The sequence below is a fragment of the Podarcis muralis genome, chromosome 15 (genome assembly GCF_964188315.1).
Source record: "Podarcis muralis chromosome 15, rPodMur119.hap1.1, whole genome shotgun sequence".
Classification (NCBI taxonomy): domain Eukaryota; kingdom Metazoa; phylum Chordata; class Lepidosauria; order Squamata; family Lacertidae; genus Podarcis; species Podarcis muralis.
The window spans coordinates 39,391,161-39,409,501 of NC_135669.1; the positions used below are offsets into that span (position 1 = coordinate 39,391,161).

At 48.8% G+C, this 18,341-nt stretch overlaps 1 protein-coding gene across 5 annotated transcripts in view; it reads right to left on the reverse strand.

The window, feature by feature from the left end:
* Positions 1–376: 376 nt before the first annotated feature.
* Positions 377–18,341, reverse strand: part of GGNBP2 (gametogenetin binding protein 2) — a 34,287-nt gene continuing 16,322 nt past the window's right edge. For 2 of the 5 annotated variants that reach the window (XM_028708569.2, XM_028708568.2), the window contains exons 5-15: positions 17,002–17,100; positions 15,228–15,353; positions 14,992–15,105; positions 11,554–11,763; positions 7,279–7,453; positions 6,823–7,017; positions 5,928–6,072; positions 4,180–4,305; positions 3,385–3,530; positions 2,351–2,593; positions 377–1,155 (exon numbers count right to left, since the gene is read on the reverse strand). In XM_028708569.2, the coding sequence (XP_028564402.2) occupies positions 952–1,155; positions 2,351–2,593; positions 3,385–3,530; positions 4,180–4,305; positions 5,928–6,072; positions 6,823–7,017; positions 7,279–7,453; positions 11,554–11,763; positions 14,992–15,105; positions 15,228–15,353; positions 17,002–17,100 (1,783 nt within the window). In that variant the 3' untranslated portion in view covers positions 377–951. The remainder of the gene's footprint in view (positions 1,156–2,350; positions 2,594–3,384; positions 3,531–4,179; positions 4,306–5,927; positions 6,073–6,822; positions 7,018–7,278; positions 7,454–11,553; positions 11,764–14,991; positions 15,106–15,227; positions 15,354–17,001; positions 17,101–18,341) is intronic. The other 3 variants (XM_028708567.2, XM_028708572.2, XM_028708571.2) reach the window with 3 other exon arrangements.

Consider the following 18,341-nt stretch of genomic DNA (forward strand, 5'->3'; position numbering starts at 1 on the left):
TATGAAACTACGGTTCCCAGTATTCTCAGGGGGGAGCCATGACTGTTGTACAGATGGGGGGGGGGCTTAGAAGTGAATGGTTGTGAGCTGCTCTAAGAGTGGGATATAAACAAAAAAACCAACTACAAATAGTAGTCCCAACGTAGGGGTGATTAACCAGTGGCCCTCCAGATGCTGTTGGACTCCAACTCCCATCAGCCCCAGCCAGCAGAGAGCAATGGTGGGAGTTGTAGTCCAGCACCAACTGGTCAGCTACAGATTTCCCAGCCCTCTTCTAACATAGGGAAAACATGCCTGGCTCTGGAGACATTTCAGCACTCTTTCACCGCAAGGAGTAGAAACATGCACACCTTTTTTTGTTTGATTTTACTATGCATATTAATAAATATTCTTTATTTTTAAATTTTGCACATTGCGCTTCAACATATTACATCCAGAACATTTTTTTCCTCTTTTTGCAAATGGATGTCTACTTTGTAAAATCTTTATATTGAGTTCATTGTCATTTCTGTACAGAATTATAAGTACAACATTACTTGCCACTAAGTTGCTTTTTTTTGTCTGTTTGTTAAGTGTCACAGTTAAGAGAAACATTGAATGAAAAGACAGAGAGAAAGAGACAGAGAGACAGAAATGGCTTAAATTATGAAGATCTAAGGGCTTGCCTCAATCTAGCCAAAACTAAAGATCCAAGCCTGAAACGGGGTGCCAGGAGGGGTGGGAAGGGGAAGAAACCCAAAATTAAAAGTTATCACCTCCACCAGCCTCCTGCACAGGAGTGGGGGCATCAGAGAGAGAAAAAGAATGAAAGGAAACAGAAAGCCACATTGATTTTTTAAAGGTAAGATTTTTGTTTAGTTGCTAAAGAAAGTGTTTTGTTTTCGAAGACAGAAAAGGCGCAGTAGTCGTCTCGAAAGATTTCATTGAAAGACAGAGCTAATTTTATTGGGTTTAGTTCGCTCCGGCTGTCGTCAGCCAGCCGCTACAAACTGGCCTCCTGTGATCGTTCAAGCGGCAGTATTTGTTAAATTTCTCCTTCAGGTGCTGGCGGTACTGCTCTCTATTGCTGTAGAAAGACTTGTTGTTCGCCATGAACGACTGGATCTCGTCTTGCGAGATGAAGATTTCCTCGTCGGAAGTGCATTCGGATTCATCCTGCAAATGAGAAGAGGCGGTGGAGGAAGATGAAAAAAAGGACACGCAGATCTCAACCCTACTTTCTGCCCGTTTCTTAAACTTAACAGGTGGCATTCTATGTTAGTCCTATTCAGAGTGGACCCGCTAAAAGTAACAGAAAGGTAGAGTCAGAAGGGATTCCCCCCCCCCCCCAGGGTAATCTGATCCAATGCAGGAATCGTATCTACAGAATCCCTGACAGATTGCCACCTGACCTCTGGTTAGAAACCCCCAGAGAAGGAAAGCCCCACCACCTTCTTCAGGTGAATATTGGAAGGCTTAGGACAGATAAAATCGTTTTTCAAGCAGCACATAGTTAAACTACAGAAGTCACTCCCCCGGAGGCAGTGATAGCCACCAACTTGGGTAGCTTCAAAAGAAGATGGGACAAATTCATGGAGAAGGAGAGGGCTATCAATGGCGACTGGCCATCAGCTTGGCCACTGTGAGGACAGGATGCTGGAACTAGATGGGCCACTGGCCTGACCTGGCAGGCTTGTCTTATATTCTATTCAAAATACAGAGCTGATACAGTGGTGCCTCGCAAGACGAAATTAATCCGTTCCGCGAGTCTCTTCGTCTTGCGGTTTTTTCGTCTTGCGAAGCACAGCTATTAGTGGCTTAGCGGCTTAGCGGCTATTAGCAGCTTTAAGAAAAAGAAAACAAACTCGCAAGAACTCGCAAGACGTTTCGTCTTGCGAAGCAAGCCCATAGGGAACTTTGTCTTGCGGAACGACTCAAAAAACGGAAAACCCTTTCGTCTAGCGAGTTTTTCGTCTTGCGAGGCATTCGTCTTGCGGGGCACCACTGTATTTGAGGAGCTGGTGGCTGGGCCAAGGAAACTCGCCATGGACTAAACCGCTGGTCCATGGGCACTGGGAGTGTGCTTTGCTTCACCAAAGAACAACCAGAAGCTCACTTGGAGCATCGTCAGGTAAGGGTGTGGTTCTCGCAAAACAGCCTGGTGGGCCAACTGGGGAGGCCTGACAGGCTGCATTCGGCCCCCGGGCTGGACGTCTCCCACCCCTTGGCATTTTAACTAGCCAAAGTTGCTTAAGGCTCAACACTTCAACAGCAAAACCTTTGAGGATGGCTCGGCAGCTAGGAGGCAAACCAACGCAGCCCTCTCGGCACCACCATCCACCCAGAAAAGGAAGCCTCTCCGGCTACTTACGAGGAGTTCCACCAAGCTCTTGGCACCTTTCCCAGAGTCTGGAGCGGAGGCTGCCTCTGGAAGTTCTGCGCACAACAGTGCCGTTTTCCTGTGCTCCAACCACGGCTGCCCGCCCTTCTCTGCGCGGCAGCAGGTGTCGGTGTGCGGGTCTTTGGTCTTGTCCCGGTGGAACTCCGTGTGTGTGGCATTGCTGGAGCTCTCGTGGCTACTCGGGTCTACGGCGCAGCTGCTCAGCTTTTGGATCTGAAGCCGGAAACCCGCGTCCAGGGAAGGAAGGGAGGGTTACTCATTTATAGGTAAAGGTAAAGGGACCCCTGACCATTAGGTCCAGTCGTGGCCGACTCTGGGGTTGCGCTGCTCATCTTGCTTTATTGGCCGAGGGAGCCGGCGTACAGCTTCCGGGTCATGTGGCCAGCATGACTAAGCCGCTTCTGGCGAACCAGAGCAGCGCACGGAAACACCGTTTACCTTCCCGCCAGAGCGGTTTATCTACTTGCACTTTGACGTGCTTTCGAACTGCTAGGTTGGCAGGAGCAGGGACCGAACGGGAGCTCACCCCGTTGCAGGGATTTGAACCACCGACCTTCTGACTGGCAAGCCCTAGGCTCTGTGGTTTAACCCACAGCGCCACCCGCGTCCCTTACTCATTTATACCTGCACCCAAATTAGGAGCAACCGGCGATGCGCCGTGGAGTCACCCTCCTGGCAGCGGCTCTGCTGCCACTCACTGAAATGGGGCAGGAGCAGGGGAGGGGAAGGGCAACCTGGTTATGGCATGAAGCTCGCTGGTGACCTTGAGCAGGTTGCTCATTCTCAGCCTAACCTGCACCTCGCAGGGTTGTGCTGGGGATTAAATGGGGTGGGGGAGAAGGACGTATGTCACCTTGAGCTCCTTGGAGGGAAAGCGGGACAAAAATGTGACGAAATGAAAATGCATTCATTGGATTTGGTTTGGCTTCCCCTAGATGACATTGGGCTGCGGAAGCAGCACGTGGCCTTCCAGAGCAGACTCCCTGAGAAAACCTCAGACTTACATGTTCGGCCTCGCCCTTCTTGCTTTTCTTTTTCTTCTTCTTGCTCTTGCCTTTCATGTTGTTGTCTTCCGAATTTGCCCAGCACTCCACACAGCTGTCCCCGTCCTCCTCCTTGTCCTCGCAGCGATGGAGGCAGGGGTCATCGCCTGCCAGGCAGAAGGTGGTCCACTTTAATGAAAAAGAAACCCTGGGCCAAGCACAACCCTCCAGGTCGCTTTCTCTCTGGCCCACGGGGCTGTTCCCAGGAGACACACAGGCCCCACTCTGCACCCTCACTCAACGCTTGCCTGTCCTCTTGGCTTGCCTGGATGGTCGAGAGGGGTGTGTGCGTGTGTGTAGAATAATAATAATAAATTTTATTTATACCCCGCCCTCCCCAGCCAAGACTCAGGGCTCAGGGCGGCTAACACCAAATATAAAAACAATTGATTAAAATACAACTTGAAAAATAGGATTAAAATACATTAAAATGCAGCCTCATTTCAGCAGAAACTCAAAAACTTTTTGGCGGATGAAAACGTCAAGTCTTCACCAAGGCTAACTATCCAAAGTGGTCCTACGTGGGCCAGAAAAAGCCAGGGAAGTCCCCAAATAGGAGTTCCATCACAGAAGAAAAAAGGAAAAAAGAAAGAGGGAGAGGGAAGCTACTCTACAAAGTTTACATGCATTGCTCTGCTTGCTTTTGCCTCCGGTCCCTGCCCAGCCAGGGCTGACGGGAGTCAGAGTCCCATGGCCTCAGGGGGGCTGCAGGTCTAACCTACCCCCCTGCCCCACGCCGTTTTGCACCAGACCTACCGTTTTCGTCATGGTTGCAAATCCCTTCGGTGCAAGCGATGTCCGAGCCCTCCCGCGACCCCGTTTCGCTGCCCTCCATGCTGGAGGAGTAGCCACAATCGCTGCCATTGCAATGTGCAGATAAACCTAGAAGGGAGGAACAGAGAGAGGAAGGGAAAAAGGGGATTGCTCAGCAGAGTGAAAACACATTGTGTAGCATCCAGGCTGAGAGTATTCTGTGAATATTGTTTAATTTTTTTACATCTATATACCAGTAAGAACAATAGTTCTAAAGAAAAACACTACACTTTTGAAAATATCATGCCCTCCTATATTTTAGTAGAGCTAATCCCTCATACTGCAGACATCTGAAGGCAGCCCTGATTCAGGAAACTTTTGATTTTTTGGGTGTGTTCCTTTATACACAGTTGGAAGCTGCCTGGAGTGGCTGGGGCAACCCAGCCAGAGGGGTGGGGTACAAGAGAATACTAATAGTAGTAGTAGTAGTAGTAGTAGTAGTAGTAGTAATCATCATCATCATCTAGTCTTACACAAAGCATTTTGGAATCCTGGTCTAGATCAAGGAATGGATCTGTTGCAAACTTTATAAATGACTATGGTACTTTAAATGAGGTGCTTTAAAGGGCATGTGCTGGAGGTAGCACACAACACACAGAGTGTTTTCAGTTCACTTTGTATATACAGTGGTACCTTGGTTCTCGATCTTAATCCATTCCAGGAGTCCGTTCGACACCCAAAACCGTTCGAAAACCAAGGCACGGCTTCCGATTAGCTGCAGGAGCTCCCTGCACTCAAGTGGAAAGCCGCGTTGGACGTTCGGCTTCCGAAAAAACATTCACAAACTGGAACACTTACTTCCAGGTTTGTGGCGTTCGGGAGCTGATTTGTTCGACAACTAAGCTGTTCGGGAACTAAGGTACCACTGTACTCTTATTTCTGTAAGTATCATGTTGTAGTTCTCTGGTCTGCCAGTAGGTGGCCGTGCTAACTGCAGCATGATGACAGAATGGCTGGCGGGCAAGGAAGCAAGTGGGGCAGGTGTTGGACAGACCAGGTGAGCTGCTGAGGAATGACATTTAAAGGAGGGGGGTGGGAGGCGATTCAGAGTGGATTGCTTGCAAGGGAAGGTGGGGGGGGGGTTGGTGTGAGCTGTGGAGGGAGAGTTGTGAGGGAAGGAGTGGTGGGTTGGCGAGCAGCCCCTAGTAAGCATAAAGGTAAAGGTAAAGGGACCCCTGACCATTAGGTCCAGTCGTGACCGACTCTGGGGTTGCGGCGCTCATCTTGCTTTATTGGCCGAGGGAGCCGGCATACAGCTTCCGGGTCATGTGGCCAGCATGACTAAGCCGCTTCTGGCGAACCAGAGCAGTGCACGGAAATGTTCTTTACCTTCCTGCCAGAGTGGTACCTATTTATCTACTTGCACTTTGACGTGCTTTCGAACTGCTAGGTCGGCAGGAGCTGGACCGAGCAACGGGAGCTCACCCCGTCGCGGGGATTCGAACCGCCGACCTTCTGATCAGCAAGTCCTAGGCTCTGTGGTTTAACCCACAGCGCCACGCACGTCCCCCTAGTAAGCATATATTGTTGCAAAACATTTGTTTCCATATTTCAGTGTAGAAGGGTTCCCTAAAGAGCGCAGACCAGCTCAAAATGCATCAGAACTGAGGATCAAGAGGAACAGTGCTGAAGCTTTACTGCTTGAGGGGTTTTTTCCCCAAGACGAATCCCACCAAATTCAAACAACATACCTTTCTTTATTTTGGGTGAACCCAGTAAAGTGCCAGAAGTGGGACAAGTGCAGGAAGTGTTTTCGTTGGTCACAATGACCTCGATGCAGCTGCCTCTCTCTTCTGTGCTGCCACAGGCTTTGCAACCGCTTTCCAAGAAGTTTTCCTGGAGGACGAGAGGGAAAACATGGAGGGCAACTGAAGGACAGAGGGCAAGAGACGGGCCTGGACTCAACCAGCGACATGCCTGTGCGACCAAATTAAAAATGTCATTTGAGGAATTCCTTTTCTCAACGCAGGCAGGCCTGGTGGTTTATTTGTTTATAAGGTATTTATATGCCGCTTGAAATTTAGAGGCAGTCTCTAAGCAGTTTACTAAACAGTGATGAAAAACAGCGAACAAAGAAACTGAGAATTACAAAGCACTGCAATATTAAATGAAAAACTACAGTATAAATCTCAGAACACAAAAATATACTGTAGCAGCATATTTTGAAACATTTTGAGAATTAGAGATCCCTATGTCTGTTAAGACAGATCTGCTGCAACAGCAGTGTTTGCCAACCTGGTGCCCTCTAGATCCAACACTGTTGCTGAAGGCTGAGGTGACCTTGGGGGCTAGAAGCGCCTTTTTCCAGCTATGGCTGGTTCGCTAGCTACAGCCCCTGTTAGGCAGAACTGACTTGGCTTCTGTACTCCGTGCTCTGGTAAATTCCAGGCTGGATTACTGCACTGGGCTCTACGTGGGGCTGCCCTTGAAGATGACACGGAATCTTCAAGGGGTCCAAAATGCAGTAGGTTGCTGGCTGCGGTGCCCTTCAGATCTCATATAACCCTTGTGAAACAATGGCGTGGGTTGCGGGTTCCTTTCCGGACCCAAGGAGTGGACTCACAAAGTTGGAAGGCCAGCACTTACCTTCTCCTGGCTCCTCTCCTTCTCCTCCACCCCTTGCAAGGGAGCGGGGATCTCGCACGCGCACTTATTTTTTCTCCGGTTCTTGCGCTTCTGGCGCTTCTTCTCCTGCTTGAGCTCTCGCACCCGCTCCTCTTCGGAGAACTCCTCGCAGAGCTGCTCCAGCCGGCTGATGCCCTGGACTCTTTCCACGGCCATCTGTGCAGGAAAGAAAGGGGGGAGGAAATGCTTAGTTGCATGAGCCTGGGAGCAGGAGGGAGACTTGGTTTTCTTTTAAGCCTTTCTTTCCCCAAAGCAACTATTATGACATCTTCTCAGCCCAAAATGCAGCAACACTCTCTCTCTCTCTCTCCGCCCCACACATTATACGCTCAACTTTTGAACTCGAGTCTTCTCCAACAGCTCTTAAAACCTTAATTGCAGGCAAGTGGGGAAAATCCACCCTGTCTTTCTCAGTACCTCGAAACTTTTGCGCAAAGCATCAACGCCAAGGTAGAACAGCATCTGCCAAGTCTGCTCCTCCGCCCTCAGCTTCTGCCAGATGCGGTGCAGCCGTTCGTAAAGATGGATCCCCAAGCAAGTCAGGACCTCCTCTTGGGCGATGTCGATTGTCTTTGCATGTCTCTCCCTTCGCCTGGAGGGTTAAAGGATTAACGAGAGTTGTTAAAAGGGGAGGGGGTGTTTCCTCCTGATCTGCCAGCCTTGGGCAGATCTCCTGCAACTCAAGTCTGCTTTAAGGAAAGGACCAGAGGTTTATTTACCAGTGTAAAACCTCAGGACGGCTACCAGAGGGCCAGTTATATTGCTCTTGTTGCAAAATGCTTTTTAAAAGCTGCCTCTAAATACTTTTAACTCATGGCTACTTGTCGCGATGGCTGTGCCCTACCTCCAGTGTCAAAGGTGGTACGTTTCTGAATACCAGCTCTGGCCTTCAAAGAAACAGCTCTGAGCATGCTCAGAACCAACTTATGATTCTGACATGGTCTAAGACAGGGATGTTCTCAAAGCAGTCCTGATTCCGCTCTTATCTGTTCCAGGAGCTATGCTGGCCTCATAGGAAGAGTTGGAGTGGAAGCCTTCCCAGTGGGGATGAATTTCACAGAGTCAAATCAGTCCCATGTTGTTGTTTTTCTACATAAGACACACACGGAAGCGACTTCTTTGCCGCCACTGTATTTTGGATTAGAACTGGGAGTGATGCAGATATCTGACTGGTTGGCCACTCTGAGAACAGCAAGCTTTGGGTCTGATCAAGGGCTCTTTTGATGCGCTTACGAACTTTGGTCGAGAAAGCACCAGATTTAGGGGTGTGTAATAGTAATAATATTGAGAACCATTAAAAAAAAGCATCTGTACCAATCAGAATCAAAACTGTAAAGAGCCAAGTACTCGGATAGTGCAGGGTTCATCGTTCCAAGCATCAGATTGAGACCTGGCCCTCCCTTTGCATTCTTGATACAAGCCTTAGAACCAGGGGGCTACACCATCCGCTTTGTGTGCCCAGCAGGGCTGTGCCTCAGTTGTCTGCCTCTCAAAACAGCAAGTGGTCCTCCAATGTCACATGGCAGGCTGCTTTTGAAAATGACGGAGACTTTAAAACGAAAACAGATTGTGATGTGGCATGGAAATGGGGCGGTGGTGGACGGCGTCTCCTAAGCACCTTCGAAGAGGGATATGGGATGTGGATTTGTTCCACAGGCCACCTTTGACTCACGCATCTAACACCACAGTGCTGCGCAAGCCTCTACAACCAGGTGGCTGCCGGTGCATGAGGCTTTGACTGAGGGTCCCTACATCTGGCATCATATGGTATCAGGTGTAGGGCGGGGTGGGCCTGGCCTGGCCTGGCCTAAACAGCCTCACAGACCAAATGGGCAGGGTCTTTGTCTTAAAGCCTAAATTCTTATAACGTGCAGATCAAACAGCACTGTGAATTTTGCAGACAAAGACTACAACCACAGATGTTTTGTGTCTTTGGGAGTTAAAGGTAAAGGGACCCCTGACCATTAGGTCCAGTCGTGACCGACTCTGGTGTTGCGGCGCTCATCTCACTTTATTGGCCGAGGGAGCCGGCGTACAGCTTCCGGGTCATGTGGCCAGCATGACTAAGCCGCTTCTGGCAAACCAGAGCAGCACACGGAAACGCCGTTTACCTTCCCGCCGGAGCGGTACCTATTTATCTACTTGCACTTTGACGTGCTTTCGAACTGCTAGGTTGGCAGGAGCAGGGACCGAGCAACGGGAGATCACCCCGTCGCGGGGATTCGAACCGCCAACCTTCTGATCGGCAAGTCCTAGGCTCTGTGGTTTAAACCACAGCGCCACCCGCGTCCGTCTTTGGGAGTTACGCCCAAGCAAATCAATTGTGGGTACACCTGTTCATCAAGGTGCAATTCAGCGCCCATTAAGGAGTCAACCAGCCCCCACATCCCTGTTTTATCTCCCCCACCCCTACAGGCTACTTTTTGACATGTGTGCAGGTCTGCAGAGCTGTCAATCGCCTGACGTAACGGCTTGCAGAGAGCTGTGTGCAGCATTTTGAAGCCCTGGCAATCTGTGGAGGCTTTGGAAAACTCTGCAAAAGCGCCGATGGTCAGCCAACTGCCAGGTGTTGCAAAGAGCCACACAGCTGAGTGGAGATAAACTGGAGCCTGGAAAGGTATTTGAGTAGCATCATCTAGTTGTAATGAAGTTTATGCCACATGCAGGTTAAGATGCCAGAAAACACACACAGATAAAAAATGGGATTCATTGCACCGTCACCTATGCAGAGGAGAACCCCGCTAGCAAATTGCTTGGCCTAGGTTTCTACACGTTCTCAGAGCACACACAGAAATACTTAGGGTTTCCTGTTCTTGCAACCCAGCATGTGGAGGAAATCACAGCAACCAATTCACAACCGCAATTGCTGAAGCCGCTTTGCAAAGAGAAAACTGCCCAGCAACCAGCTGAGAGAGGCATGCACACTCATTAGCTGACAACTAAAGCTATCCCAACCAAGTGCACCTAAGCTCAAAAAATGTGATTTAAAAACTTCTCTTCTTGCACTCCTAACCTAGTTGCAAGCAAGCATGGGGGGGGGGGTGGAAATGTGGAATTCACTTGCTCAACTTAATGATTAGAGGAGGATGAAATAATGCCTTCTGCTAGATCTATTTCCCTGCTGCAGGGAAAACGACAGAAAGGCATTCCACACCATTTCTTTCTTTCTTTTTAAAGCGGGGGTACAAATAACACTTGTTTTAACGTAAGGGAACAAGAGGTATGACAGGAGGAGCTGTCCAATTATATTTTGAGAGAGAGAATCTGCGGTTGTAGACCTATAATATTATTTATTAAATTTCTAGACCGCCCTTCATCCAAAGATCACAGGGCTATTTACAATATAAAAACACAAAAAGACATACCATAACAAATAATAACCCCCCTGGAGCTAGTTTTGTGCAGCATGTCAATATTCCTAAGTAAAACTGGAGGCAGGAATTCTTTTGAATACCAGTTGATGGAAATCACAGAAGGGGAGCAGGCACATGTATTTGGGTCCTGCATTTGAGACTCCCATTTGGGCACCCGGTTAGCTGCTGTGAAAACAGGTTGCTGGGCTAGATGGGCCACTGGCCTCATCCAGCAAACTCCTATTTCATCAGTCAGCAAGCAGACAACCATTGTAAAAACTACCCAAAGGCGCATTGTACACATTTCTTGCACAGGCCTTCAGGGGTGGGGAGATCAGAATACCCTTCCCATTTCATGTGTCAAGTACCTCTATCTATCTATAAGAATACTGGGGTATTGCAGTTTCATTTAGAAACATGTATGTGGTGTGCAACAATTGTAATGCAACTAAGAAAAACCATGCAAAAATTAATACCACCAGCTGACTGTTGCGGAAAGAAGAAGAAGAGTTTGGATTTGATATCCCGCCTTTCACTCCCTTTAAGGAGTCTCAAAGCGGCTAACATTCTCCTTTCCCTTCCTCCCCCACAACAAACACTCTGTGAGGTGAGTGGGGCTGAGAGACTTCAAAGAAGTGTGACTGGCCCAAGGTCACCCAGCAGCTGCATGTGGAAGAGCGGGGAATCGAACCTGGTTCCCCAGATTACAAGACTACTGCTCTTAACCACTACACCAAACTGGCTCTCAGGAAAACGTTTTATCCTAGTTGTCCGCATAAGCCTGGCGGCAATGAACAGTTTCAGTTTTGTGTCCCATGTCAGATGAGCCTTTCCAACTTGGGGGGATGACCAACAACACTCCTGAAGGTGATCTCCACGATCAAGCCGGGGTATAAGAGTTTGGGCAAGGCAACTTGATTAGGGCTTTGTAAATTAATACAAGGACCTTGACTCCAGCTTAGCTGTGGCCGGACAGCCAGGGCGCATGTTTTAATTGCGCTGAGCTGTGTGTATAAGCAGCCCTGGGACCGCAAGGCGAAGGGCTGGTTAAAAATAGATGCAAATAAACAAAGCTAGAGGTTTGCCTGCAAGTCAACACACCAAGTTAGGGCCCAGATGACACTGCAAACACACACACACAACTCGGAAGCAGCGCTTGCGAGAGGAAGGTGAGCTTGTCTCCCCGCAAAAGGGTCAACAATGCAGCAGAGAGAGATGGAAGAGAGGCACGCACACCACATGTATATATATCTGAAATATACATTCAGTAAAAAGGGGAAAAAACATGTTTCAAAAGGAAGCAAAAGTGCTAGATAGCCCACTCTAGCAAATTACATACTCATACCCTCCTGCGAACTCGGGTTCGGCTCGGCCAAGGAGGTGGGCGATGAAGTCGGTCTCGCAGCACACGTGGATGTGGCGCTCGTGGGGACAGCAGCGCAGCCCCTCGTAGAGAGCGGCACAGTAGCCCTTCTCTTTGCTGCAGTCCAGCTCGCCGATAAGGATGGTGTAAGCCCGCAGGACTTTGTTCTTGCAGTCGGTGCAAAACCTGTTTGGAAAGGGGAAAGAGGACATGTCATGTATGTAAAGGCCTACCTCTGGCTGGAGGATGAAGGATTTGTACACAGGGACAGAGGAAGCTGGATTCAGCGTAGTCCAGCCACCTAGGCCAGCACTGTCAAACACTGACGGGCAGCAGCTTTCTTTCTCCCAACCTTTATTAGGCATTACAGATATAGACCATCTTAAAATATACACAAATTTTAAAATATATACAAAGAAACAGCCAGGCAAGATATACAGTGGTACCTCCGGTTAAGTACTTAATTCGTTCCAGAGGTCCGTTCTTAACCTGAAAAGTTAAGAAAAGACCCTGGGGGAGCAGATTTTATTTACAGCTGACTCAATGTTTTGTTTTTCAATATCCCTTAATCTAATTTGGATATTGTGATAAATATATTGCTCACTAGAATTATACAATAATTCCAAATCAATACCAAAAATCTAATTTAGCTGGGTATGAGTTGGAGCCATCTGGATTTATAGGAGTCCTTAAGTAAACTGGAAAGCGGACTCAAAGGCTGGGAATGAAAATGGCAGCGCAGCCAGTGTTTTATAGGGCTAGTCCACGCCCAATATTCCATCATGTGTATAAATAATTCTGCATACATCGTCTCATACTTGATTGAATTAGGGAGCCCAAGTATACATCTCAAGAAATCTTATCTAAATCACTATTACCATATTTTTTGTCCTATAAGGCACACTGGCCAATAGGATGCACCTCGGTTTTTTTTGGGGGGGGGGGGAATGAATAAAAAAAATTATTCCCCCCCCCCCCAGCCGCGGGGCTGGGGCGGGGGAAGCCCGAGCAAGGCTTGCGGCAATCTGCCCGAAGCACGGAGCGTCCTCCGGAGGACACCCCGTGCTTCGTGCTGCAGGCTGCCATCCCAAGCCTTGTGCACCCGGCGGGACCTCCCGCCGGGCGCGCAAGGCTTGCGAACATCTGCAGGCTGCCGCCCCAAGCCTTGCAAGGCTTGCGGATAGCTTCCTGAAGCATGGAGAGCGAGAGGGGTCGGTGCGCACCGATGCCTCTCGCTCTCCAGGCTTCAGCGAAAGCCTGCATTCGCCCCATAGGACGCACATACATTTCCCCTTCATTTTTGGAGGGGAAAAAGTGCGTCCTATAGGGCGAAAAAATACGGTATATGCTTGTATCCATATTAGGATCCCCAAAAGTACCTGGGACAACACTAACTTGAAAATTCTGAAAGGCAGCTGGTATAAATTGGTTACCTCCAGTTGTAGAACTGGCAGCAGCTCTCCATGGTTTGGGGCAAGGGACATTCCCTGCCCTACCAGGAGGTGGGGGTAATTAAACCGAGGGCCTTTCGCAGACAAAGCAGGGGCCAGCTGTGACTAAGCCAAATCTCGGCTGGAGAAGCCAAGAAACAAGGGAGCTTTGGGCACCCACATGGAGCCCCCTAGGCTCCTGCTCCGCTCCTGGAATGGAAAAACCAGGAAGTGTCCATTAAACCATGGTTTCTCATTACATCCGAACCAGGAAACTATGGCTGCAGACCAACCAAAATCAGAAACCACAGTGGTGAAAGTTGGCTCCCAGATTCAAAAGCACGATACCAAAACGGATGTCAAAATATTTTAGAAGACGTGATTAGAATAAAATTGTATTGTTTATAGCTAATTGCTAATGCCTATGTTAACGGAACTTTTCGTTTAGTGAGAAAATAAAAAATAGATAGTCCAGTTAAGGCAACAGGGCTGGGTGAACTCTTTGCCCAGTTGCAGCCAGTCAGAAGGAACCAGGAGCTCCCTCCTGCACTAGGTGGCTGCATCTTGAAATTGGGGTGGAACAGACCACTCCTCTTCCCTTTCTATAATCCCAAATTTTAATTTGCACCTGCATTAACAGCGCCACTGCATCTTTTTTGGTTTTGGTTTTTTGTTCACTGCGACAAACACAACTTATCTATTGCTTTGAAAGAATTTATACAGCACTTAATAGTTCAAAAACCTCCTTTTTGCAAAAAACAAAACTCAAAGCAAAACAGACACACACAAAATCTGGGTTGCATTCAACTGAATTAGAGCAAAACCTGTTGGAATTAACAGAGTGAAGCTGCGACATGTCCATTAATTTTCATAGGTATAATCTGAGCAGGACTAATGTCGGATACAACCCCCTGTGTCGTTTTAATGCACCTGGGTCCTACAGGGACCGGCTTCTGCTCATCTTCTTCACCCAGCATGCTTTTAAGCAGGGGTCTCATCCAGTCTCAGACTGTGCCGGATGTAAAAGAAGAATTGTTAGGGGGCTTCCAAGCCGCCACTATTGTCAGGCTGGATCCAAACCACATACAGTGGTACCTCGGGTTACATAGGCTTCAGGTTACATACGCTTCAGGTATGCTAACCCAGAAATAGTGCTTCAGGTTAAGAACTTTGCTTCAGGATAAGAACAGAAATCGTGCTCCTGCGGCGCGGCGGCAGCAGGAGGCCCCACTAGTAAAGTGGTGCTTCAGGTTAAGAACAGTTTCAGGTTAAGAACGGACCTCCGGAACGAATTACGTACTTAACCCAAGGTACCACTGTACTGGGAAAAATTGGATTATACAGTTAAAGCTGATTTGGAGCTTGTGCATAACTCACCTTTTAAAACATTGCAGACTTTTTACATTAAGTACAATGTCAAGAAGCAGTATTTGTTTATTACATTTACAGCCCACCTTTCCCCCAGAGAGCTCAAGGCCCATATGCTTCCGCTTCCTCCCCATTTTCCCCTCACAGCAAACCTGTGAGGTAAATTAGGCTGGGAATGAACAGCTAGGCCCGAGGTAACCTAGTGAGCGCTTTGGGGCTGAGCGGGGATTTGAACCCTGGTCTCCTAGGTCTCGGTTTAATGCTCTAACCACTGCACCACATGGTACCACAGGGAAGTGCTTGATACAACATGGTATAACCTCAGTGCAAGCTTTGTACAAAAGCTAAATATTCAAGCCGGCTGGGAGCCCCGTTCCCCCCCTCTCCCTCAGCAGTGTGCTCCTCCAGGAAGGGCCCCGTAAGCTCCTTAGCTGCTGACGCAAAAATATGTTACATGAACTCTAAGGAGCTTCAGAAACTGGCCGAGATTTCACACATTAATATAAGCCATTTTTTAAAAAAACCAAAAACCCACCTTTGGAGCAACTTTGCTGGACAGAGAGAGATAAGAGACTCGAGCGCCATGCTAAGAAAACACACTTTTCCATTTGCTCACCTGTGTTTCCGGAGGTAAGTTTCTAATGTTTCTAACAGACAGCTGGAGTCGATCAAAACTACTTCGTCTCTGCACTCCTGAGACATCAGCTCCCACACGTCCATCCAGCAACCCCTGCAGGGGAGGAGGGGAAAGCGGCGCGGGTTAAAGCAGAACGAAGCCGCCCCAAGTGTGGAGGGCTGGAGGCAACGGGATCACGCCGCGCCCTGAGCCCAGCTGCCGCCGGTTCCCTTTACCTGGCTGCTCCTTGGAAAGGTCCATAGTAGAAAGTGATCCTACACCTGCTCTCCTTCCTGTCGTCTTCACTACTTCTTTTATCTGCACCTAACTTCTCTGCACTCAGGGCGCTACCGTTCCCTTCGCTGCAGCACACAGTGTTAAGACAAGAATTTAGCGGCTACGTCAGTGGGCACAACACTCTCCTGACCCTTAGGAGCACCATTCAAAGGGCTGCTACTGCTGACCCAGAAAGCCCTAAATGGCTTCACCCCCCCATCATCCAGCCCGGACACTGAGATCCAACTCCAAGGGCCTTCTACCATTTCCCTCACTGCAATATGTGTTTTTAACTTGTTTTTTTTTACTCTGTGAACCGCCCTGAGATCTTGTTATGAAGGGCATTGTATAAATCTAATAAATAATAATAATAATAACCACCAGGGAGAGGGCCTTCTCTGTTGGGGCGCCCATCCTGTGAAATGGCCTCCCAGCAGACATCTGAAGGCAGCCCTGTATAGCGACGTTTTCAATATTTGATGTTTTTATATCTGTTCGAAACTGCCCCGAGTGGCTGGGGCAACCCAGCCAGATGGGTGGGGTATAAATAAAATAATCATAATAATAATTGTTATTATTATTATTAGTTTGCCCCAGCTCTTGGGGTCCGGGGAAAAGCAAAGGAACCTCATTCATTTAAAAGCCCCACATCGAATGGAATGATTTCCTTCCAACCCAGGAGCAAACTCAGATCTAACTCAGCCTTACACACTTGGTGCCTTGCAGATGTTTTGGAGGACAGCTGCCAATAGCCCCAGCCAGGACAGCAGTGTTTGTGATTGCCAATCTCACCTGTCCCAGCCAGCACCAGGAACTACAATCTGAGAGCACCAGGTTGTGGGAGGCTGGTCTAGCACCATAGAGGTATTTTGGGGTGGGGTGGGGAGACAAAAGCCGACACCCATTTGAATAAAAGATACTTTTGAAGCAGAGGTGGAACACACACCAAAGACCTACTTTTCCATGAGCCTGTTATTCGAGGTCTGCTGCAACAGCCTCGGCAGCTACGCTCTGTCTCCACTGTGCGAGGCCATATGCCTCAGAGTACCACTTGCTGGAAATCGCAACCAGGGAGGAGTGAGCTGATGCAGTCAAGTCCTGCTTTGGGCTTCCCAGAAGAGGCATCTGGTTGGCGACTATGGAGACAGGATGCAGGACCAAATGGGCCCCAGCAGGACTCTTCCCAAGGCTTTGCTCTGATTCAGCAGAGCTCTTTTTATACTCTTATTTTGGATGACTTGTAAGCAAAACAGCTCAAGTCAGGCTACCAGATTAGGCTTGTCTTTCTAGAGTCACATTTGCCGGGGGGGGAGGGGCAGTTTCTACTTAGGTTTATGATGATTTATTAAATTCTACCCCACCCTGCCACCCAAAAGCTGGAAGGTGGGCCGCATGGTGGAATGATTTATTAAATTTGTATTATTGTCCTCCATCCGTGGAGCGGTTCACAACATAAAGCTACAATATAATGAGACACACAGCTTTGCTTTTCATACCCGCGCTTTTAGGATGTCCCAGAACTATTCTGGGTACTTCAACAGAGCATCCGTGTATGGGCATGCTTCTTAAAATGTGTGTTAAACCTTGCACATTTCAGCTGCCCTGCTTCTTCCACCCTCCATCCTTGCTGCCCTGCTTCCAGCAGCTTACAAAGCCCCTTGACTGGGAAGGTGCTACCCCTCCTGCTCACGGAAGAGCCCCCTTTCTGGCTTCTGCTGCTTCTGAAGAACTTACCCCAAGGGCTTGGGTTTGTGCGTGTCCAAGGAGTGCAGCTGGCACCTCTTGTTCTTCTTACTTTTCGGAATCGCATCAATCATTTCATTTAACTTGGACCTTTTAAAAAAAAATGGTATAGAAGATATTGCAGAAGCCCGCTGTGCAATTAATTTACGGCTGAGTATTAGCATTAGTAGGGACACGGGTGGCGCTGTGGGTAAAAGCCTCAGCGCCTAGGGCTTGCCGATCGAAAGGTCGGTGGTTCGAATCCCCGCGGCGGGGTGCGCTCCCGTTGTTCGGTCCCAGCGCCTGCCAACCTAGCAGTTCGAAAGCAGCCCCGGGTGCAAGTAGATAAATAGGGACCGCTTACTAGCAGGAAGGTAAACGGCGTTTCTGTGTGTGGCTCTGGCTCGCCAGAGCAGCGATGTCACGCTGGCCACGTGACCCGGAAGTGTCTGTGGACAGCGCTGGCTCCCGGCCTATAGAGTGAGATGAGCGCACAACCCTAGAGTCTGTCAAGACTGGCCCGTACGGGCAGGGGTACCTTTACCTTTACCTATTAGCATTAGTATTAGGGACGCGGGTGGCGCTGTGGGTTAAACCACAGAGCCTAGGACTTGCCGATCAGAAGGTCGGTGGTTCGAATCCCCGCGACAGGGTGAGCTCCCGTTGCTCGGTCCCTGCTCCTGCCAACCTAGCAGTTCGAAAGCACATCAAAGTGCAAGTAGATAAATAGGTACCACTCCAGCGGGAAGGTAAACGGCATTTCCGTGCGCTGCTCTGGTTCATCAGAAGCGGCTTAGTCATGCTGGCCACATGACCCGGAAGCTGTCTGTGGACAAACACTGGCTCCCTTGGCCAATAAAGCGAGCTGAGCGCCGCAACCCCAGAGTCGGCCATGACTAGACCTAATGGTCAGGGGTCCCTTTACCTTTTTATTAGCGTTTTACAAGGCGCTGCTGTTCACAAGTTAAAATTTTGTAAGGTTGCAAAGCAAAAGCCTATAAAAACATTAGACTGTTGGCAGGTTTTATTTCCTTCCTTCTACGTTTCTTTTAACAAGGTTTGTGGTAACGCGGTGGTGGGCTTTTTACTGGCAGCACCGGTGTCCTATAAGGCCCGCCCTGCTGAAATACGAGAGTCCCTGACCCCCATCAATATTGGCATTCTGCCGGCTCCTGCTGGCGCACCTCTTTAGGAAAGCCCTCTCCAGAACTGAACTTCTGGTTTCATCGCTCTGTTTTGATTGCCGGGCTTTTGAATTGCTTGGTTTTTTGCCTATTTTAATTAAGGGTTTAATTAATGTTTATTGTGTATTTTAATTACAGATCGGTTTTACCGTTTTAAACTGCTTAGAA